The sequence below is a fragment of the Musa acuminata genome, chromosome BXJ2-6, assembly GCF_036884655.1.
Source record: "Musa acuminata AAA Group cultivar baxijiao chromosome BXJ2-6, Cavendish_Baxijiao_AAA, whole genome shotgun sequence".
Classification (NCBI taxonomy): domain Eukaryota; kingdom Viridiplantae; phylum Streptophyta; class Magnoliopsida; order Zingiberales; family Musaceae; genus Musa; species Musa acuminata.
Window position 1 is genome coordinate 2,710,249 of NC_088343.1, and position 24,154 is coordinate 2,734,402.

Genomic DNA, 24,154 nt, shown 5'->3' on the forward strand with positions numbered 1-24,154 from the left:
TCCGATGATAACACATAAAAGCACCTCGAGTCTTGGAAGCTCATGTTCTTGTCAACCTGCCATCAGCAAAATAAATATATCTTTATGTGACATTGCAACTAAATAAGATTAATTTAAGGAAAAAACAACCATGGTTTGGACCATTGTCATGCAATGCCCTTGTCGCTTTATTGGGAACACATGACTCGTCCAGCTTACCATAATGTAGTCAACTTGATCAGACACCTTTGATTGCTTATCAGGGTGGTACTTGAAAACATTCTCCAAGATGAACTTTTGATCATCAGCAGAAAGTCGATTGCCATCACTGAAATAATATATCATAACCAAGATATGTATACCATCAGAGCAAGCATGACGTTACAAATATCATACAATTTGTTCATTGACGAAGTAACATCTAAAAGGATAGTTTTTCCATGACCAACCAATAATATGTACGTGAGAAAAGCAGGACATTTTAGGGAAAATTGTTCACCCAAGTTCAACTGCTATTTTAGGCCCTATATTCAAACTCTCATGAATCAAATAGGAATATAAAATAAACATATGTCAGTTAGGTAAGAAATCATGTTCATGGTCTTTCCTACCCTTAATATAATAAATGAGGAAAAATAAACAATGTGTATAGAACTAATTATTGAGACCAGAATTTTTAAATTTAATCATAGCATAATCGTGCAAAATAATAAGCTCTCTCTATATAAAAATGTATGAGCTCATTGTCACTTTTATGATGTCTATTTAAATAAAATGTGATAGCCATAAGCATTTATACATCATAGTATATAACATTGGATTGGATGGTTTCTACGATCATCGAAATAAGGTTGTGTAAAGCAATTCTAAGCAAGGTCATAAAACCCAATCCTGATGACATGAGAAGTAACAATCTCTAAATCAAGGCACTAACAGCAGCATCCAAAGTCCCTGGGTTAGGGCTCAGACGTCTAGATGATGTGAGATTAAACACCTCTGATCTGCTGCATGAAGGTATGCATAACCAATAGGGAAGGTGGAAGCATTAGCCAGTCTCTGATAGCCATCGATGAAACATCAAGGCCTGCTGATCCACCCAAGAGTTTATTAAATTTTCTTATCTACTAGCTTAAAGGTTTTGATACTGGATTTTGTGCAATTTGTTTAAGTTTAGTTTGGGCTTCATTTGGTTTAAAGTCATTTGTAATGGGGCTCTTTACTATTTCTGTCACTGTAGTACGAACAATACCCACCACCATATGTACACTGCAGCAGATGAGACCAATAAATAAATTTAAGCCTTTAGAGATACATTTAAATTGTTCTAGTTTAAACCTTGTTTAGAACACTTATGCTTCCTTTTCAGAAAAGCCCATCAGATAAGTTATTGATGACTTATTTAGAGCAGTTGTGGGTGCTTTTCAAATGTCAATGCCAGGTAAGTTACTGATGCTTTAATACATAACAGATGTAGTGTATCCTTTCATTAGCCAAGCCTATTGGAAAACAAGTTGAGGAACTTAGGTTGTGGCTGTTGAACCTATGTTTCCCTTCCCTTCTCCTGTTCACCTCTTTCTCAACTAATCTCTCTCATCACCATGTTTCAAATCCACCTTGGTCTTGCTTGCCTCATTCCAACAATTCCTGTGAGACAATTTGTCCCAGGCAGTTGAGTTCCCGTCTGCCGTCCATTTCCCCCATGCAACAGACTCATCTGCTGTGCCAGAATGTTTCTGTGCATCCATATCTTCACCAGGTACAGTATCACCTGCCAGATTCTCAGATTCAACAGTCTTTTGTTTCACTTGGATGGAATCCCAACTAGACCAAACATTATGTTTGGTTGCTGGGGATTCACAGTTGTCCACATGAGTTGATTCTTTATCTCCCCATCCCTCCCGGTTACCTGACTTGACCGAAACTGGATCCACTTCCCAGCTAGACTCGCCAGATTTTCCATTTACCAGGCCAATCCTTTTCTGAAAGTTGTACTCAACATCATCAAAAGTCATACATCCATCGAGGTCAGGTGATAGACAAATTCCATTTTCTTCTGCCATTTCATCAACATCTGCTAGATATCTGCCAGTTGCTTCTCCACTGGATGTCTCCCTTGATAACTCCAGAAAGTCATAGACTCCTTTTCCAATATCTTTGTTCATTGCCATCTGTCACAGCAGAAATAAGGTAAATTAACTCTCATTCATTATATGTACAAATATTTCAATAAAGTCATGGGTACATGGTATTGGGTGAATGGAAAATGGAACCTGTTTCTTATCCCAAAGAATCTGGAATGGTGTGCACCAGTCCCAATAGCCACATTTTTGCCCCATGAACAGGATGAAACCACACTGGCTAATGAATCAACCTGACGCTTCTCAGCAGCTCTTTCAAAGCATTTCATTGGTGTCTGCAAGAAGAATAGAAACATTCTAATGTTATTATCAGACAAAATTAAAAAGCACACTTGATGTAAATGAACAAAGAAGAGCTTAAATATTCAGACATGCACTTACAAATAAAGTGGCTTCAGTAAATGGTACTTCAACTTTGAAAGAACGAAAGAGCGCCTTATAACCACCAGTGTTGAAACCGATAAGTTTTCCAGTGCAAGTCATGCTGTTTGCAACAAGCAGAAGGTGTTCCTTCATCACACCTTTAGAAACCATTTTGATTGATTTTGACATTCGCTGTAATAGCAGCCGTCGCAAGTTAAGGCACATCAACAAATCAAAAATTACAAATCATAGGGAAGGGACAAAAATAATTGACAAATACACAAATGGAACTGCAATCAGTAGAAATATGATAAAATAGTTCCCAAGGATGGATCAAGTCAAGTACAGACTCAAGCCAACGTAACTAGAACATGCATGTCCCACTCCATGCAACTAATAAATCTTTTATTGAAGTACATAATGATTGTTTTAAATCTTCATATATTAAATATTTTACTTGATAAAAACAAAATCAATCTATGAGGATCTCTGATCCTAGATATCTGTAAACAATTTACTAAACATAGTTATCAAGAAGCATGCCGATGTGAAATTGTGCACTCAAGAAAGCACCTCAATTGTGGGATCTTCCTTTAAACTATGAAATTACCTACCTGCTTGTTACATACTGTGCTTTATATCAGGAACAATGCTAGATTTACAAGTGAGCTAAATGCAATACATAATATGTCAATCTTCTGTCCCAAGAAATTTACATACAACAATATTGATGCCAACACGTTGTCAGAAGAAATTTAGGATCAATTATGATGCTAAGAATTTAAGGGAGTCATTTACGATATTTGGTTATTCTAGAACATATCTACTTTTGTAGAAGGTTGAAACCATGAAAACCGAATTTCCTATAACATCACATGATTCTTGTTGTGGTTGACACTAAGAAGCTATGCTCTAAAACTAAACACCACAAAAAATAAAGCAACATTTCCTGATGTCACAAGTTAAAAAGATTAACTAACCGGATATTTATTCCAAGTGTAATAAATGACATCCCACAAGCTCGCACTTTTAGTACTTCATCCCCAAAATAATCCTCAATACTAGAGTTTTCATCCTTCTGCAAAATACTTAGAAAAGTTAAAAAGCTACTTCGAATATTCATGTTGTCATGAAAGAACAAGTATAGAACTATCAAGTCAAAAACAAGAAACTAAGAAAGAATGTTCAACGTCATTTGACTCAACTTTTAAAAATGCTAGGGTTCATCAAATCAAACAAACATCACCTAGATACTTATTATGGAATCTCAATCTAGCATATTATATATTAGTTAAAAGACAACTACCAAGAAATTTATGACATAATACTTCCAATTCACTGACTAATTTCTCAGAGATTTCAGGTTAATTAGACTTTTGTGCTTATAAAGATAGCTTGGTAAAACTTGAATCATCATTTAAAGGCAAAAAGGACACCTACCAGACTTCTTCATAATAACCTGTATCTAATCAGAAACCTTAGCCAGTAGGCAGGATAATCATAATATCCCATTAGAGAAGCTTCAATAAGTGGCATATAACTTTTCATTTATCGGTTTGAACAAAAACTAAAAATCACTTCCGATCACTACATTAATTTTGCCTTTCAACACAAAAAGAAGATTATCACTGAATCCAATATAGAATAGTTTTTCTCTTTCTTTGTTTTATTCTTAATCAACTAGTTTAAAGGAGCAGATATAAACTGACAAGTGATTTTATGGTAAAGGCATTGAGTCAATCAACTAATGATTTTTTTCCACCAAAACCAATGAATATTTTCAACACCCTCCTCATGGGAATCCAAGGACTTGAAAGGAGTCCAAGTTGATGAAGCTAGTTGCTAACAGTATGCTACTCTGAACAAAAAGTTACATCCACGATAAAGTAGCTAGGCTTATACACAAGCAAATAAAGAATGATATTTATGATAGACGATCATTATAGCACTGAAAATCAAAATTAATGACCAAAAGATACCATCTAATCTGGATCATTCAGGATGCACATATTAAGATAAAAAAAGATGTCATTCATGCTAGATACATCGAAGAACTAACAGGCATCCAGTTCAAAATTGACAATATGAATAAAAAGTCAGACAATATTAATTAGCTGGTTTTCTCCACCACTGCTTTCTTGCTAATTTCTCCACCGTTGCTGCGTCCACTTATGATTATTTTCACTTGGTTCTTTATGTAAGTCTAATTTTTTTTTCTATCTTGTTGTTCTTCTCTATATTGATCGTTTGATTTGAAGCATCTAGTGGCCCGGATCATTTTGCAACGCCAACCGTTGCTGTCCTATGAGTACGGGGTATCCGGAAATTTTTTTTGCCATCCATGGCCTTTGGCCCGCTCTTCGCAATGGAATGTTTCCATCTTGTGACAAGAATATGTCGTCAGTTTCTAAATACAACCGACGTAAGGTATGTTCGGCTCTGACACAGACTACTCTATCGTAAAGGTACCTTGCAAAATGAGAGTGTGAGTCGTTCATCATTTTTTTTTATCTTTGTCTTCGATTGCAGATGGACCCTTTGATTGCCGAGATGATTCAACACTGGCACAGTTTTCGCTGTCCCAGGAGCGATGGCCACTCGTTCTGGCAACATGAATGGGATAAGCACGGCACATGTTCCTTATCTAGGTTCGATCAAGTTTCTTACTTCACAGCAGCCCTCAACCTCAAGAAAAAAGTTGATATTCTCTCTTGTCTAAAAGCGGAAGGTATTTTTCCTAATAACCGCATGTATGAAAAGAATCGTATCTTCGGTATCCTCAGAAGGGACATATGGTATAAACCAATAATCCAGTGCAACAAAAAATTAGGGAAGCAGCAGCTGTATCAGGTTCATATCTACGTCAACAAATTAGGAAAGCAATTTATCAACTATAAAATTTCTATTAAAAGAAAATGTACTTCCCTTGAGATTGTATTTCCTCGCTTTCCAATTTTCTGATATATCAAATAGAAGGAATCATGACATCCAAAACAATTGAGATCATGTGTCAATTTAAATACTTCTCATTGGACAAGTAAATTAATTATCTTGTGCATTTACTTTGGTAGATCATCCGTTAGTATGTCTTCTGAGTGCATTGCACTTTGTAGTACATTAAAACAAACAAACATGACTACATGACCGGTCCAGTTTTGAGTGCATTGCATTAACACCTTATGAGTGCACCGCATCACGTATGAATATATTTACACATTGTAGCTATATCCAATCGGGAAGAGACGAGAGGATACACCATACACTTTTTCTTATACTCTGCATACTGGTGGAAGAGAAGAGCAATCATTACAGATACGTACTTACGGTAGCACTGTTGATTTTTTCTCGTCTTTGTTGCCATGAATTATACATTCTTATTCTTTGGTCTTTGTGGCTCAAATATGTTTGTTGAATTGGTGTTGTTATTATGAAGCTTGATTGATCATATGGAGCAAATAAGAAAAGATTTTCGTCAGATTTTTACTGATATGACTGTCATAATGCCGCTACTTTCATTGCATCGATCGAAAGCTCTTCCCATCAAAACATAAACACCATTGCATTACATATTCTTATTCAGAATCTTCATAATCTTCGGAATCTTCGGAATTTTCAGAATCTTCGAAATCGTTGTAAACCTCTCCATCACACTCAGATCCTTCATCATGTTCTTCCTCTTCCTTCTTCTCCTCCTTCAGTGCACATTTGGGGTGGAGACCGAAACTGCACATGGAGCACAAGTAGCACCATCCACTTCCAATCTTGTGGCAGTCACCACACCTATACAGGCCGTGCAGGCAGCTCCACTCCAACTTCCCATGCTTGTGTTGCTCATGCTTCCTCTTCTCAGGCCATCCTTTTGCCATCTCGTCTATCTTCTGGTCCAACTCCTTGATCCTCTCTTCGCTGAACGGGTAGGCATCGGCTCCATGGGTCGCCAACGAATGCATGGCGTTCCTTGTGCTAGTTCGACCTGTAGGACCAATGGCAACCAAGGAGGGGTAGAGGATATTGACTTGGAAAGTACATTTCAAAGATTTCTTCCTCTCATCACCGAACGGCAGCGACAACCAAGGCATGCCGGAGAAGAACTCCTCAAAGGAATCCTGATCCTTGTCCATCGAGATGTTGACCACCTCGAAAGCACTGTCCTTGCGCTTGATCTTGTGATATTCCTCGATCAGATAGGGAAGAAATCCACGACATTTACCGGACATGCGAATGGAGAAGAAGAGGAGGATGGTCTTGCCAACAAGCTCCTTCACCGGAACCTGTGAAGCACAATGATAAGAGATTAGCCATTGACAATGCCCATTTGTGGATTCATTATATGATCGATTCATTACCTTCAACCCTTCTTTCCCAATAACATAATCGAGGTCCCCAACAACAAGAAGAGATTCCAGTGTCTGTGCCATCTCTACCTCCTTGATCCTCTCTTCACTGAACAGGTAGGCATCAGCTCCATACATCTTCAACGAAGTTGCGGCGTTCTCTGTGATCGTTTGACCTGTAGGACCAACGACAACCAGGGTGTTGACGTAATGAGCTTCTAAAGTGTTCTCCAAAGATCTTATTCTCTCATCATCCACCGGCACCGCCAACCAAGGCATGCGTAAGAAGAACTCGAAAGCACCCGAATCCATATAGCCCATAGGGACGAAGATCACCTCGAAAGCACTGTCCATGCGCTTGATCTTGTGATATGCCTCGATCAGCTTGGGAAGAAATTTCTGGCAATGAAACGAATCACTCATTGCAAAGAAGAAGAGGATGGTCTTGCCAACAAGCTCCTTCACTGGAACCTGTCAAACACAATGATGAGGGCTTAGCCATTGACAATACCAAGCTGTGGATTCACTATATGCTCAATTCATTACCTTCAAGCCTTCTTTCACAATGACATAATCGAGGTCCCCAGCAACAAGAAGAGATTCCAGTGTTTGTGCAGCCTTTGCCTTCTCTGGCAATAAATCCAGTTGCTCCTTAGAGAACGGGAATGCTTCCCATGCTAAAACTCCATACTTGGAGATGAGCCTATCGTAATTTTTAAGCATAATCTTCCCATCGGCACCAATCACAAGCACGGTTGGTAAATGGAAGGGCCAGAGCTCAAAGTAGCGGACAAGCTTCTCACAACCCTCGTCTTCGAAAGGAATCGCGAGCCATGGCATGCTTGCCAGGCCTTGTTCATAGGATGATTTATTATCATCTAATGGCACCAGCACAACTTCGAAGCTCTCCCCGGCTTCCTTAAGCTTCCTATAGATTTCAGCCAGCACCAGAGTCAACTTATGGGGACCGCCGTATTTATCAGGAATATTAAACCAGAAGTAAAAAGCCACAATCTTTCCTTCGAGATCCGACACGGCAACCTGCTTCAATTTAGCATAGATTAGATGGTGGTAGTAAGCTGGTGGATCAAGAATGTAGTTTAATTCTCTTCCTACAAGGAGATCATCGATTACCTTGGATCCATCATTGGAGATCAAGTAGTCCCGGGACGGCGAAACCAACAGACTTCGAAGACTCTGTTCCTTCTTAGCAGCCGCCTCCAACTCGTAGAACCTGTTAACAGTAAATGGATACCCGTTTACACCATATTTTGCCACAGCTCGGAGACCTTCTTCGTTAACGACCATGCCAATAGCGGCATCATAGATGACAAGCTGAGCGGGATAATACTCCTCGAAACTGCCGAAATGATCATGTAGCCTTTCGCGTGTGTCGGAGTCCGCAAATGGGACTGCCAACCATGGCATATCTGAGAAGTACCTATTGAAGGTCTCCATGCATGAATCACATGACACGAAGACAATCTCGAAATCGCGGCCCTCCGAGGACAGCTGATTGTATACTTTGATCAGATCATCAGTGACGATTCTTTCGTAACAGATGTCCGACAAGAAGAGACCAAACTTTTTCCCGTCAAGACTGCTGATGGCTACCTGAACAAATCACAGCTTGTCAGTGAGAAACTAAAGTTGCCATGCATTTTCCATACTTCAAATAGGGAAAGATTAGCATTTTAGCAATATGCAGTTCGCCTCATCTTATCCTCCTCCTTTTCCTTCCCTCCTACGTCTCTCTTAATCTCTCATCCAAAACTCAACCCGTCAGGCTTTGATGCATCCTATTGCTTTATGTCCCTTACCACGGATCAAAAAATGCTCTCTCTCTGCTCTTGACTTAGACAGAGCATCCATTTGACATGGTGGAGATCTCAAAGGCAAACAAAGACTGTCCGACGAGCATGGAAGACTAGTTGTTGCTTCGAACAAAATCTACTAAATCGAGGCTAGCTTAGATTGATAGGCAAATTCGACAAGTTTCTAAGTTTCTGTAGCAATAGATTGATAGGCAAGTCTCACAAGATCCTAACTTTCTAAGGTAAGCATGAAGCTCAACAATTATTAGTAATTGACGGAAGACTTTCGAGTACCTTCTCGCCATTGTTACGGATGAGAAAGTCCCTCTCCGTTCCGGAGAGCAGCGACACCACATTGTAATGCCACTTCTCCGCTGCCATTTCTTCTCTCTGTGGCTAAATCCTTCTCTTCTTCTGTCACAAGCCAATTATCATAAATAAATCATCACTTGAAATCCATAATTACAGAGGAAAAAATTTCATTAAATTTAAAATTCATGTACTTACAATAATATAATTTATGAACTAAAGTTTCTTGGCCGTGCTAAAAAATGTTTCCTTTATTCAAGTAGGTTGATCTGAAAATAAATATAAAATAATATATATTACATATTTATATTTTCATATGATATGATAATAAATCAAATATGCTTGAAACTCATATGTCAAATACAAATTTATGAACCATTATAAACAATAATAATTTTTATTTAATAAATAAAATTATATATCGATTATATACAATATATCTCAATCGCATATATAATCGTCAACTAATATAAGCATACATTGAAAACCCGATGGTATACGATAGCGGATGAAGAGATATTTCTCCGGAGATGAGTATTATATTCTCTCAATAGTAATTGAAAAAATTATCTCATACTCCCAACAACTGACAAAGTGATATCTTTTACCCGTTTAAATGGGAACAATGAATGGTGAAAATATCCAATCATCATATTTAATGCATAGTCAATCTTTATCTCATTGTTCTGGTTCTCGAGTTACAGTAAGGTCTATTCCAAACTAGAATTTGATGGTTTGATCAAACCTTTGACACAAAGCTTGATCTTTGATCAATCCTCTTGAAGAAGCCAGGCTTGACTACAATATAAACCCCTAATGCAAGGAAATGAATTGTGCCCTATGCTGCCTCTCTAATTAGCATAGCTGTTCTGGTCAGGTAAAAGATTGGTAGAAAAAATTGATGAGAGACCGGAATCCAAATCTGATAAACCAAACTCGAGAAAGAACGAAAAGAACGCAATTGACAGGGAATCCAAATCCAATGGCGCAAATTTCATCCCCTAAAAGAGAACAGGGGATCGACAACAAAAATAACAACAAATTGCAACGTTTCTCCGCCAGAATCCAGAATTCCCACAAGGAAACTACAAGAAGGAAGTGAAGAGAGAGATCGGCGTACCTCTAAAGGGCGGAAGAATAACGCGTCGACTTGTTTCGTTCCTCCACGGCTGCTATCAGAACGGGCGAGGTAATTGTTATAGAGCTCATATATAAGGCTTGTTTGCAGAACGGTTACCACCCATTATTACCCACAGACCTACCTACGTTACCATTGGCAGCCTTTAGTGGCCCTGAGGATAAATCATCTCGTACAGCGTTATAAAAATCTTCGCAATAAAACAGTATAATCCTCCGTATCTTAACAGCATTTAGGAAAGAGTAGCTTTGACTGAAGTCTTCTTCTTCCATCGGTTGCTTTCGTTTGAGTACTGGATGTAATACAAGCTTAGATGTTGATTGGCTGGCGTCTTCTTCTTCCATCGGTTGCTTTCGTTTGAGTACTACGTTTGGATGTAATACAAGCTTAGATGTTGATTGGCTGGCGTTACAAATCCTACCTCTATTAAATATGGTTTCTCAAGCTAGTGCTTCTCTCCTTTTGAGATCAATAGCTAGGGTTGGTTTAAACAAGTGAGTGCCCAAAAGATCCACAAAAAATTTAATCTCATGTCTTTAACATCTTTCATGTGGAAGTGACGTGCGTGCAAGCTGATGAGAAGAACGTGAATACTGTGTCAAGTGAACGAAAAAACCGGTTCAAAAGATCATTATCAATATAATTTATCTCAAACCAAATGATCTCGAATAGTAAGAAAAAAAATGATGAAATAGAGTCAGTCAACATTATACTGTTCAAAATAAAGAATCAATAAAATTGTATTCATATAAAATATAAAAAAACCAATTAATCCATTACATGAATGAAAATTTTAAAATAATGATCTTATCGATGACTCAAAAAGAAAAATTTTAAAAACACTATAATCTTTTATCATATTATTATATAAATTATGGGAATAGTAAGGACTCATACACACTAAAAAAAAAGGATATCTTATTAATACCCATAAAAATCTAGATAGAAAATATTTGAATTATAGAATTCTTCATTTTTACCTTACAAACAAAAGAGATATGTATATCAGTATCAAAATTAATAAAAATTTTAAGACTCATCAAAAAATTTTGTTTGATTGGATGGGAATATATCAAAATTATTCTTTAATATCAAATCTAGAACTTTTGTACTTTCCAAAATTTATGTTACCTTTTGATGCATAAAAGATTAAACAGTAGATCATACCAATCAAATTACTTATTACTAATATTTAATATTAAAATAATATTAGTCAATATACATATATATATAAATGTATATATATATATACATATATTATGTATATATATATATGTATATATATATATGTATGTATGTGTATATATATGTATATATATACATATATATATATACATACATACATATATATATACACATTTATATATATATGTATATATATATATATATGTATATATATATGTATATATATATATATATATGTATATACTGTATACCGCTCGGTATACAGTATCGTACCGTATCGAGCGAACGTCGAAACTTCGGTACGATATGAAATTGCATATCTTGGTCAATACTATCATCTGGTTGCATTATGAAACTTCACTACATTCAACCACCCCTGCAGTTCAAACAGAGAAACACGATGATCAGAATATGAAATCAAGTCATAACAAGTTATTACAATCATTTGCCATAATTTATATTATGAACAGATCATGCTTGATATCAATTGTGGTCTCATCAGGATGCTTGATATCACTCGGAGTATGGAACTTAAGATATATTGCAAGCTTAAGACAAAATGAAAACCTGAATAATGCTAAACAGAAAAACAGCCTTAAAAGTATCGACTGAATGAATCACACAGCATCATATGTTAGTTATTATCCATGATTTTGGAGGGCAGGAAGTAATGTAGGATGGACTTCCTTCCGCATCAACATCATGCTAGGTAATCCATGAATCACAATGTCAACAGATAAAAAACCACTATCCGCTATGAACATCAAACACATGAAAACCTTTTTCTGAAGAACACTTTAGACTTGTTTATGAAAAAAAAAAAACATTGAACTGTATGTTCTTCTATACCAAGGAACATTAATAACACATACATTGGTTTAACCAGAAGTATTCAAATTAGCTCAACCATGATTTCTTCTATTTGATATATCAGAAAATTGGGAAGCCAGGAAATACAATCTCAGGGGAAGTACATTTTCTTTTAATAGAAATTTTACCGTTGATAAATTGCTTTCCTAATTTGTTGACACAGATATGAACCTGATACAGCTGCTGCTTCCTCGATTTTGTGTTGCACTAGATTGCTAGTTTATACCCTATTTCCCTTATGAGGATACCGAAGATATGATTCTTTTTATACTTGCGGTTATTAGGAAAAATACCTTCCACCTTTAGATAAGAGAGAATATCAACTGTTTTCTTGAGGTTGAGGGTTGCTGTGAAGTAAGAAACTTAATCGAACCTGGACATGGAACACGTGCCATGCTTATCCCATTCATGACGCCAAAACGAGTGGCCATCGCTACTGGGACAGCGAAAAATGTGCTAGTGTTGAATCATCTCGCCAATCAAAGGGTCCATCTGCAATCGAATACAAAGATAAAAAATGAGATAAGGTGCATGTGCCCAAAAGCTCCCTTTGTCTTTGGCACAATACAAGATGAGTCCGCCCTATTAGAATGAAGGACCCATGGAACAACATGATCCTGCTCTTGTCTTTGCAAAAGTTCATGTCCTTGACCTCTGTCCAAGGAAAGCTTTATGCCTCCGCTCCATGTTCCATCTTCTATGTTGGCTCACTTTATACGGCTTGGGTACTTCGCTAAGTTACACCCAAATTGCTCCATTCCTCGTTTTTGCATTGAGTTGATGGTGGCCCTCAGGCCCACCATTTCACGGGTCAGCCCTCCCTTGAGTTTGATCTCTATATCGACTCCAAGTATGCCTTCATTTGTGTTGCTTTGGGTTGCTCCCCCACTTGATCTCGTAATGCATCCACCAATGCATTCTCTCAAGCGAGATCATGCGATGACTCCTCGCCACTCGCTCGGTCCATTGAGCTTCGTGGAGTTGTTATTTGTTGAGGTACTCCTCAACATGTGCGGTCTGTTGCATATGATCCTCCCTCTAGAAAGTTGGGATTTATCCCTCCTGGATATCTATCCCATTGGAGCAAAATCTCTCTTCGATTCGGAGACCACCATCCCCTTGAACTACTCTGATTTGCTGAACAAACTGCGCATTGTTCTGCCTCCTGCAAACGCACTTGCTAGATTGCAACTCCATGTTAATACAGCCCCCGCTGCGTCACTCAAGACCTAGCAACATGCTGAACTCGCTGCACACTTCAGCCTCCTGCGGACGTATCCTTCACCTGCCAAAGATAAAGTTTCAATGCTCTATGGCACTGAGTTTCGGTCGTCTTGTGATGGCCACGAACATTCCATCGTCCGCATACAAGCCCTTGCATGAGTACCAAATTCTTCGAGTTAGCAATTCCCCTCACCTCTGTGAGCTATGCACAACTATTTCGGTCATTGAACAACTCATTCCACCTTGCATGGTCTCATCCTTTACCAAGCGCATCGCTTGCTTGTAACACCATCAAGTGTTGTTGTCAACATTGAGTCGTAGCTCAAACTCAGCCATCCCAACCTTTGTGTGCTCCGCATTCTTCCCAGCTTGCTTGTCTCTGATACCATCTGTCATGGACTTAGCTGGTTTTGCCTAAGTCGTGCGGCACCCTTGCGTGTCCGTTCGCAAAGGTCAGCCTCCTCCTCAGCCTCTCATAGTCCCTTAGGACCCTTAAAAGAGAAACCGGGTTAGGGAAAACGCCTCACTCGGGATCCACAAGCAAACATTTCCGAAAAAATTTATAAACAATGCAAATTACAAATAGACTTTACAAGCTCTGAACAGTTGCACAACAAAGGGGTAAAATGGTCCATTACAGACCGAAAATCTCTCACACGTGTCCACACGACACAACCTATATTTACAAGCCTAAAGGGGCTAGCAATGCCCTACTCCCCTTTGCTGCTGCCGCCGCCGCCACTGGCGGCGGCCTGTGCGGCGGTGCGGGGGCGCCACCCTCGCAGGTGGGAGCCACCGTGGGTTGGCACCCCTGCGGGTGGCACTGCCCCCGCAGTTGGGCGCCCCCGTGGGCGCTGCCCCCTCCGTGGGCGGTTTTGCCGCTAGGCAGCGCCCGCAGGCCGTGCTGCCTCGCCGGGCGGCCGCCCACGCGGGAGCAACGACGGCATGCGCCGCTGCCCTGCGGCGCCTCACCCCGCGGGAGAAGCAGCCACATGCGCCTCTACCCGCGGGCTGCCAACCCCGCCGGACGCAAGCCCGCTGCAAGCAGGCCGCCGCCCGACTGCTGCAGACGCAGCCCCTATGCTGCCTGCCTTCGGCTGCGCAGCAAGCACGCAGATCGATTTTGACGTCAAAATTCTTCCTAAACACAACACACGCAGTTCAAAACCAATCATTCGCACGAACAACCTGGCTCTGATACCACTGTTGGGAAATCATGGGGGCGACATCATATGCGCAGCGGAAGAACAAGAAAACAAAATCCCTGATTCCCAAAGAGATGTTCGTCGTCGTGCAAAGATTGGTGCGCAAAATCCGTGAAACTTAAAACTGCGTATAGAGTAGATTGTGTTACCTAGGGAGATCGTATATCCCTGTTTCCTTGCAGATCCTTAGGAGAGGGTGAAGGAGGTCAAGCGTCCTCCTCTCTAGCGGTGATCCACACAGCAGGGTTGCGACGACGCTCCTCAAAACTCCAGGCCTACTCTGAGGTGGAGAGGGGGAGGAGAATAGGAGAGGCAAGCAAAGGCTCTAGCCTATGAGGCTCTAATTCCCTCCTATTTTTATAGAGGTCCCCTATCAAACCCTAATGGGTCCTCCCCTAGTGGGTATTGGATCTGCATCCAATAAGACAAGGGCTCCGTCGGAAATCTCATATCCGAACATCTACTCATCGCAATACCTACCATATGTGTGTGACCCTCTAGGCCCAATATCGAGCTGGCCGTGAGTCATACCTGTCAGAACTCCTTCTAACTCAGTGAATTATTATCTCTATAATAATTCACTCGACTCATCGACTACGGACGTACTAGGCCACTACGCCATAGTCCCCAAACGATACAGGGGAATCAAATCCATTGGACCTGTCTATCCTCAGTTACCGTGTACCTATAGTCCATCATCCATCTAATATCCCAGAGACCGTATATTGAGCATGGTGCTGTCAGACCCATACGGTTTCTACTCGAGTCTCACTCTAATCGGATTCTCCCGGAGAACTCTTTCTCTCTCAACCCGAATGACCCTGGCCAGGGATTTGTCTGAGCAAGAACACATGGGATATTCCTCTCATGACGCCGAGAGTGGATGATCCTCTATCGACACTCAATAGCCCTCGTAAGGTCGACTACCACTCCCAATGACCAGTTGTACTAGATCTGGGACAACCAAACCTATAAGTCTGGTATCAAAGAGTGGAGCACTCATACAGGACATCCTTGGTGTCTCAAGTCTAAGGACCAGATATACCACTAGGACTACGAAATCGTTGTCTAACAATAAGGCATCATCAACCATCCAACATTCCGTAAGCGGATCAATCAGTGAACTCATTCTCCAATGAGCACCTATACTGTATCCCTAGTGTCCCTACACGAGCAGCTATGAGACCAGCTGCATCCATCATATGGACGGGTATACAGCACACCAGTCTGTCCGGTTATCACGATGTCCCTCTCGAGTGACCTATGACCGGGATTATTTAGGATATGTGTTTAAAGGTGAATCGATCTCATTATCGTGATCTCATCACGATTTGATTCCCATTGCACAAATCCAAGGACATCACAATATATATATGCATTTATGCAATAGTTATAAAGTGATATATGCCAAAATATAATAAGCAAAAAGATTCTGTATCAAGTCACACGTACTATCACTCACGTGATTGGCTTGCTGGGCACCTATGACTAGCAATCTCCCACTTGACCTAAAGTCAATCACCTATATGTCTGATCCCCATCAAACCCCTGTGACACTCAAAGATAATCTGAGACAACGACTTTGTCAGTGGATCTGCAATGTTATCTTCAGATGAAACTCTTTCCACTACTACATCTCCTCGGGTTATGATCTCTCTGATAAGTTGGAACCTCCTCAGAACACTTCTGATGAGACCCGGGATCCCTAATTTGAGTAATCGCCCCATAGTTGTCGCAATACAAGGAAGTCGGCTCCTCGTTACTCGGCACGACTCCCAAATCTGTGATGAACTTCTTCACCCAGACTCCCTCCTTTGCTGCATCTGATGCAGCAATGTACTCCGCCTCTGTGGTCGAGTCAGCAGTGGTATCTTGCTTGGAACTCTTCCAGCACACTGCTCCTCTATTCAAGGTGTACACATACCCTGAATTTGACTTGCTATCATCGACATCAGACTGAAAACTTAAGTTTGTATAGCCTTCAACCTTAAGGCTATTATCTCCATATACTAGTAAAAGATCCTTAGTCTTTCTCAAGTACTTAAGGATACACTTTACTGCTTTCCAATGCTCCAAGCCTGGATCCGCCTGATACCTGCTCGTGACACTCAGAGCATGCGCTATATCAGGCCTAGTATATAGCATTGCATACATGATAGACCCTATTGCTGAGGCATAAGGTATCATATCCGTGTTCGCCCTTTCTTGGAATTTTCCATGTTAAACCTTTTGACAATGGTTTCTATGTACCTGGAATGGGACAAGCCAAGCATCCTTTTGGATCTATCTCTATAGATTCGAATCCCCAAGGTATATGATGCTTCCCCTAAGTCCTTCATGGAGAAATGTTTAGATAACCAGGCCTTTACTGTGGATAGCATTCCTACGTCATTCCCAATGATTGGGATGTCATCCACATATAAAACCAAAAAGGTGATAACGCTCCCACTTACTTTCCTGTACACACAAGGCTCATCTTCGTTCTTAACGAAGTTATAAGATCTGATTGCCTCATCAAATCTTATGTTCCAACTTCGGGAAGCTTGCTTTAGTCCATAAATGGATCTAAGCAACCTACACACCTTATCTGGGCAGTTCTTGAACACGAATCCCTCAGGTTGTATCATATACACCTTCTCCTTGAGGTTCCCATTGAGGAATGCAGTTTTCACATCCATATGCCAGATCTCATAATCATAGTGTGCTGCAATAGCCAATAGAATTCTGATGGATTTTAGCATTGCTACGGGTGAGAAGGTTTCGTCGTAGTCAACATCTTGCCTTGGACGATACCCCTTAGCCACTAGCCTTGCTTTATAGGTCTCTACCTTTCCATCTACTCCGATCTTTTTCTTAAAGATCCACTTGCAACCGATGGATACAATACCTTCGGACGCATCAACTAGGTTCCAAACCTTATTGGAGTACATAGAATCCATCTCAGAATTCATGGCTTTTTGCCACTTCCCGGAGTCTATACTCATAATAGCCTCCTCGTAGGTATGAGGATCAATATCCTCAACATCCTCTCCTCTAATATGTCCCACATATCTCTCAGGAGGATGGGATACTCTATCAGACCTGCGTAAAGTTGAAACTTGTGTATTAGGTACCTGAACAGACTCGGGTTGTAGAGTGGTGCTTGAGCTTCGTTCTCCAACTTCGCTCAACTCTATCATTCTCCCACTGTCTCCGCCAAGAATGTGTTCCTTCTCAAGGAACACTGCTCTCTTAGCTACAAAGACCTTTTGGTCCTCGAAATGATAGAAATAATACCCACAAGTTTCCTTGGGGTATCCCACAAATTTGCATCGCTCTGTCCTTGATTCTAACTTATCGGGGTTGTGTCTTTTAACATGGGCAGGGCAGCCCCAAATCTTAACAACCTTAAGATCAGGCTTCTTCCCTTTCCATATCTCATATGGTGTAGACACTACCGACTTAGTTGGAACTCTATTCAGAAGGTAAGTTGCGGTTTCTAGGGCATATCCCCAGAATGAGATGGGTAGGTCAGCGAAACTCATCATGGACCGTACCATATCTAATAGCGTACGATTCCTCCTTCCAGAGACACCATTGAGCTGAGGTGTATAAGAAGGTGTCCATTGGGATAATATCCCATGGTCCTTGAGAAACTGAGTAAACTCTATACTTAAGTACTCACCTCCTCGATCTGATCGAAGAGTTTTGATACTCTTTCCAGTCTGGTTCTCCACCTCATTCTTATACTCTCTGAATTTCTCAAAGGCCTCGGACTTGTACTTCATTAAGTACACATATCCATACCTTGAGAAATCATCAGTAAATGTAATGAAGTAGGAGTAACCTCCAATGGCATGAGTTGACATGAGTCCACATACATCACTATGTATGAGTTCCAACAACTCAGTGGCTCTCTCTCCAGTTCCACTAAATGGAGAGTTGGTCAGTTTTCCACGAAGGCAAGGCTCGCAAGTTGCATATGACACATAGTCGAATGGATCTAGATATCCATCATTTAGCAACTTTTGAATTATTCCCTCATGGATATGACCTAGCCTACAATGCCAAAGGTATGCACTGTTCACCTCATCTCGTTTCCTCTTAGACACTTACATTCATGATATGTGGAGTAGTGTCTTGCATAAACAAACCTTTATGCAACATTTCTCTCATCAATCTCCCCTCGGCTTTGCTAGAATTTACAATAAATTGTAGATGTGATAAGCAATACTGGTATCCAATACCAATGCACTATCACAAAAATCTGACAATTGGAGATTGATCATGAATGTACCTGAAGCTTCTCCAAGCTTCTATTTCGCCCTTTCTGCAAGGTACTCTTTGCAGTTCCTCTTCCAGTGCCCATCTTTACCGCAGTGGAAGCACTGGCCTTTGTCCTTTGCTGGGTCTTTCTTAGCAACCTTTGCTTTACCTGGTCTGCCCTTGCCCTTTCCCTTCTTAAGGGGCCTTTCTGCTTTCATTTTCTTTCTGGTCTCACTAGTGTAGAGAACTGACTTCTCTTTCTTAATAGTACTCTCTGCCTCCCTCAACATATTGAGGAGCTCTAGGAGAGTTACCTCAAGCTTGTTCCTATTAAAATTCATTATGAACTGTGAAAAGGAATCTGGTAGGGACTGAAGCACAATGTCCACACACAAGTTATCCTCCAGGGCCATTCCTAGACCTGTGAGTTTCTCTATCCACTCAATCATCTTTAGGACATGGTTCTGAACCGGTGTCCCCTCAGTCATCCTAGCGCGGAAGAGGCTCTTGGATATCTCATATTGCTGAGTCCTTCCCTGTTCCTCAAACAATTTACGGACATGTAGGAGAATGGATCTGGCATCCATCTTTTCATTTTGTCTCTGTAACTCAGGAGTCATAGAGCCCAACATATAGCACTGAGCAAGAGTGGAGTCATCAATGTACTTCACGTAGCGAGCGATCTCATCCTCGCTTGCCCCTTCTTCGGGCGTAGGCATCACTGTATCAAGGACGTACATGATTTTCTCCACTGTGAGAACAATTCTCAAGTTATGGAGCCAATCCGTATAATTTGGACTAGTGAGGCAGTTGACATCAAGTATGCCACGTAAGGGATTTGAAAGCGACATTTTCTGAAAATAAAGATGTAGCAGAAATGAATAACATGCAGATTTTGCAAGAAATAAAATATCAAGATATGGACTTCTATCTTAATATGCTCCCACTATTTTACTAACGAGTCACACGACACCCTCAGCACATGAAACGAAAGTCTCCGGCAGACTTCTAGTGGGGATCAGGATCCAATCAGCGTCATAGTGTAACCTCGAGGGACTCGACCAATCACACTAAGTCTAAAAGGTAGGCAACTCTTGCCGATCACAACTCCTTGTGATTCCCGTCCTGTTCGGCCTCCGAATCACCATGGCCTCGAGGGACTCGACCAACCATGATGCTCGGTTAAGTCAACACCTTCGTTACAAGATGAGTCTGATTTGATGATATACCCTCGAGGGACTCGACCAAGCATACCATGCCCTCAGGTCACCGGTGACATCTCTATGTCGTAAGCAAGATAACGAATCGCGATATAGGTGAGTCTCGAGGGACTCGACCAACTCAACCTACACCGGGAATCGGTTCCTACTTATAACGATTGAAGGCCACGTGGGTCAATCTAATTGCCTCACGTTTACCGACTTAATATTATCGAGAGATGTTTATATGATTTGGTCTCCTAATATGACATGTCATACATATACATATTTAATATATATCTACATCGCATGCAAATATATATACATATCTAGTATGTGTATAACCAATCACACCAGATGATCATGGACCACAACCTAATATGATTAGGCCCGAGCCAGTAGGCCTAATCACTCACATCAAGATCTATGTGTGCAACGGTGCATCTCCATGCCCTGTGATCGTCCATCTCGTCCTCGTCGGTTCCGTCGACATCTTGATGCATCTTCATGCATCATAGTCGTCCGTCTCGTGGGTCCCGCTATCGCATCCACGCTCCCGCTGCGCCTCCTCATGTGATTACAACTTAATCATAGGCACGCAGGCCCGACAATAAATGAGAAATATAATGGAGGCTCGCAGACCTCAATAATAATAATCACAAGTACACACATCACACGGTCCATGATCATCCGTCCACACATCATACATCACATGTATAAATAATAATCATCATGTAGGACTACTAGATAATAATAAAAATAATAATCAACTAAACATTTTAATTAATTAATATTTCTCTGAAATCAGGGACATGTAGGGAATTTCTCAATTCCTAAGGGTATTTTCATAATTTGGACAAAAAGACAAAAACTAGAATTTCTCAAATTCCGAGGGGGCAAAACTATCTTTTGCCCAGAAAACCCTAATGCCCTACTCCCCTATGCTGCTGCTGCCGCCGCCACTGGCGGCGGCCTGTGCGGCGAGGCGGGGGCGCCGCCCTTGTAGGTGGGCGCCACCGTGGGTTGGCACCCCTGTGGGTGGCGCTGCCCCCGCAGCTGGGCGCCCACGTGGGCGCTGGCGCCTCCGTGGGCGGTTCTGCCCGCGAGGCAGCGCCCGCAGGCCGTGCTGCCTCGCCGGGCGGCCACCCACGCGGGAGCAGCGGCGGCATGCGCCGCTGCCCTACGGCGCCTCACCGCGCGGGAAAAGCGGCCGTATGCGCCTCTGCCCGCGGGCTGCCAGCCCCGCCGGACGCAAGCCCGCTGCAAGCAGGCCGCCGGCCGGCTGCTACAGACGCAGCTCCTATGCTGCCTGCCTTCGGCTGCATAGCACGCACGTAGATCGAGGGCAGCAACTGTTGCTGCCCTTCCTTGTTTTTGCGTCAACGATTTTGACGTCAAAATTCTTCCTAAACACAACACACGCAGTTCAAAACCAATCATTCGCACAAACAACCTGGCTCTGATACCACTGTTGGGAAATCATGGGGGCGACATCATATGCGCAGCGGAAGAACAAGAAAACAAAATCCCCGATTCCCAAAGAGATGTTTGTCGTCGTGCGAAGATTGGTGCGCAAAATCCGCGAAACTTAAAATTGCGTATAGAGTAGATTGTGTTACCTAGGGAGATCGTATATCCATGTTTCCTTGTAGATCCTTAGGAGAGGGTGAAGGAGGTCAAGCGTCCTCCTCTCTAGCGGTGATCCACACAACAGGGTTGCGACGACGCTCCTCAAAACTCCAGGCCTACTCTGAGGTGGAGAGGGGGAGGAGAATAGGAGAGGCAAGCAAAGGCTCTAGCCTATGAGGCTCTGAATCCCTCCTATTTTTATAGAGGTCCCCTATCAAACCCTAATGGGTCCTCCCCTAGTGGGTATTGGATCTGCATCCAATAAGACAAGGGCTCCGTCGGATATCTCATATCCGAACCTCTACTCATCGTAATACCTACCATATGTGTGTGACCCTCTAGGCCCAATATCGAGCTGGCCGTGAGTCATACCTGTCAGAACTCCTTCTAACTCAGTGAATTATTATCTCTATAATAATTCAGTCGACTCATCGACTACGGACGTACTAGGCCACTACGCCATAGTCCCCAGACGATACAGGGGAATCCAATCCATTGGACCTGTCTATCCTCAGTTACCGTGTACCTATAGTCCCTCATCCATCTAATATCCCAGAGACCGTATATCGAGCATGGTGCTGTCAGACCCATACGGTTTCTACTCGAGTCTCGCTCTAATCGGATTCTCCCGGAGAACTCTTTCTCTCTCAACCCGAATGACCCTGGCCAGGGATTTGTCTGAGCAAGAACACATGGGATATTCCTCTCATGACGCCGAGAGTGGATGATCCTCTATCGACACTCAATAGCCCTCGTAAGGTCGACTACCACTCCCAATGACCAGCTGTACTAGATCTGGGACAGCCAAACCTATAAGTCTGGTATCAAAGAGTGGAGCACTCATACAAGACATCCTTGGTGTCTCAAGTCTAAGGACCAGATATACCACTAGGACTACGGAATCGCTGTCTTACAATAAGGCATCATCAACCATCCAGCATTCCGTAAGCGGATCAATCAGTGAACTCATTCTCTAATGAGCACCTGTACTGTATCCCTAGTGTCTCTACACGAGCAGCTATGAGACCAGCTGCATCCATCATATGGACGGGTATACAGCACACCAGTCTGTCCGGTTATCACGATGTCCCTCTCGAGTTATCTATGACCGGGATTATTTAGGATATGTGTTTAAAGGTGAATCGATCTCATTATCGTGATCTCATCACGATCCGATTCCCATTGCACAAATCCAAGGACATCACAATATATATATATATATATATATATATATATATATATATATATATATATATATATATATATATATATATATATATATATATATGCATTTATGCAATAGTTATAAAGTGATATACGCCAAAATATAATAAGCAAAAAGATTCTGTATCAAGTCACACGTTCCATCACTCACGTGATTGGCTTGCTGGGCACCTATGACTAGCAGTTCCATAGTATCAGGTTTGAGAAAACAGTTCCTAAAACTCCTCAATAGAACGGTGTGGCAAAAAGGATGAACAAAACCATTGAAGAAAAAATTAGGTGTATGCTTTCCCACACCAAGTTACTGAAGTTATTTTGGGGGGAGGCTATGAGAACTACAGTTGACCTAATAAATCTTTCTTCATCAGTTCCTCTGAAAAGTGATGTTCCAAAGAGAGTATGAAAAGTAAAAGATACATCTTATAATCACTTGAGAGTCTTTGGGTGTAAAACATTTGTTCATATTCCCAAAGATGAGAGGTCCAAGCTTGATAATAAGGTAAAAACATGTATCTTCTTTGGATATGGTCATGAAGTGTTTGGGTACAAATTATGAAATACAGTGAATAAGAAGATTATTAGAAGCAGAGATGCTGTATTTCTTAAAGACCAATTGTTTAATGATGGTGATAATATTGAGAAGCCAGAAACCTCTGTTTATATTCCTTGGAGTTTTGGTCCAGTTCCTTCACTTGTAGTTCATGATGATCATGGGAGAGATAAACAAGAAGATTGTGATGAGAATGCCAGTGATGATACTCCTACAGTTGATAATGTTGAACCAACTGAACAAGCACCTCCACCACCAATTGAGATTCCATTGAGAAGATCCACTAGAGAGCGGCAATCATCTACCAGATATCCTTCACATGAGTATGTTATGCTTACTGATGGGGGAGAGACAGAAACTTACCAAGAAGCTATTATACATGAGCATAAAAATGAGTGAGTTAAAGCCATGCAAGAAGAGATGAGATCCTTGCTTGAGAACCACACATACGACTTAATAAAGTTGTCTAAAGAGAATAAAGCACTCAAGAATAAATAAGTTTACAAATTGAAGATCGAAAATAATAGCTCAAAACAAAGATACATTTTTATTCTTTGGTCTTTGTGGCTCAAATATGTTTGTTGAATTGGTGTTGTTATTATGAAGCTTGATTGATCGTATGGAGCAAATAAGAAAAGATTTTCGTCAACAAAAAATGTTGACGATCATAATGCGGCTACTTTCATTGCATCGATCTAAAGCTCTTCCCATCAAAACACAAACACCATTGCATTACATATTCTTATTC

At 41.2% G+C, this 24,154-nt stretch overlaps 2 protein-coding genes across 3 annotated transcripts; both read right to left on the reverse strand.

Annotated features, from left to right (window-relative positions):
* Nucleotides 1-1,255: 1,255 nt before the first annotated feature.
* Nucleotides 1,256-3,616, reverse strand: LOC135614251 (uncharacterized). The gene is made up of 4 exons (XM_065111406.1): nt 3,461-3,616; nt 2,499-2,672; nt 2,250-2,392; nt 1,256-2,147 (listed from the first exon to the last, which is right to left on the reverse strand). Exons 3-4 carry the CDS (start codon nt 2,313-2,315, stop codon nt 1,560-1,562), a joined length of 654 nt encoding a protein of 217 aa, XP_064967478.1. The 5' UTR covers nt 2,316-2,392; nt 2,499-2,672; nt 3,461-3,616; the 3' UTR covers nt 1,256-1,559.
* Nucleotides 3,617-5,936: 2,320 nt separating this feature from the next.
* Nucleotides 5,937-10,193, reverse strand: LOC135614248 (probable nucleoredoxin 1-1). Of its 2 annotated transcripts, none has more exons than XM_065111397.1 (6): nt 10,058-10,193; nt 8,923-9,042; nt 7,949-8,428; nt 7,361-7,855; nt 6,827-7,285; nt 5,937-6,751 (listed from the first exon to the last, which is right to left on the reverse strand). In XM_065111397.1, exons 2-6 carry the CDS (start codon nt 9,007-9,009, stop codon nt 6,053-6,055), a joined length of 2,220 nt encoding a protein of 739 aa, XP_064967469.1. In that variant the 5' UTR covers nt 9,010-9,042; nt 10,058-10,193; the 3' UTR covers nt 5,937-6,052. The 2 variants fall into 2 exon arrangements, with proteins under 2 accessions (XP_064967469.1, XP_064967470.1); XM_065111398.1 differs by lacking the exon at nt 10,058-10,193 and adding an exon at nt 9,683-9,806.
* Nucleotides 10,194-24,154: the final 13,961 nt, after the last annotated feature.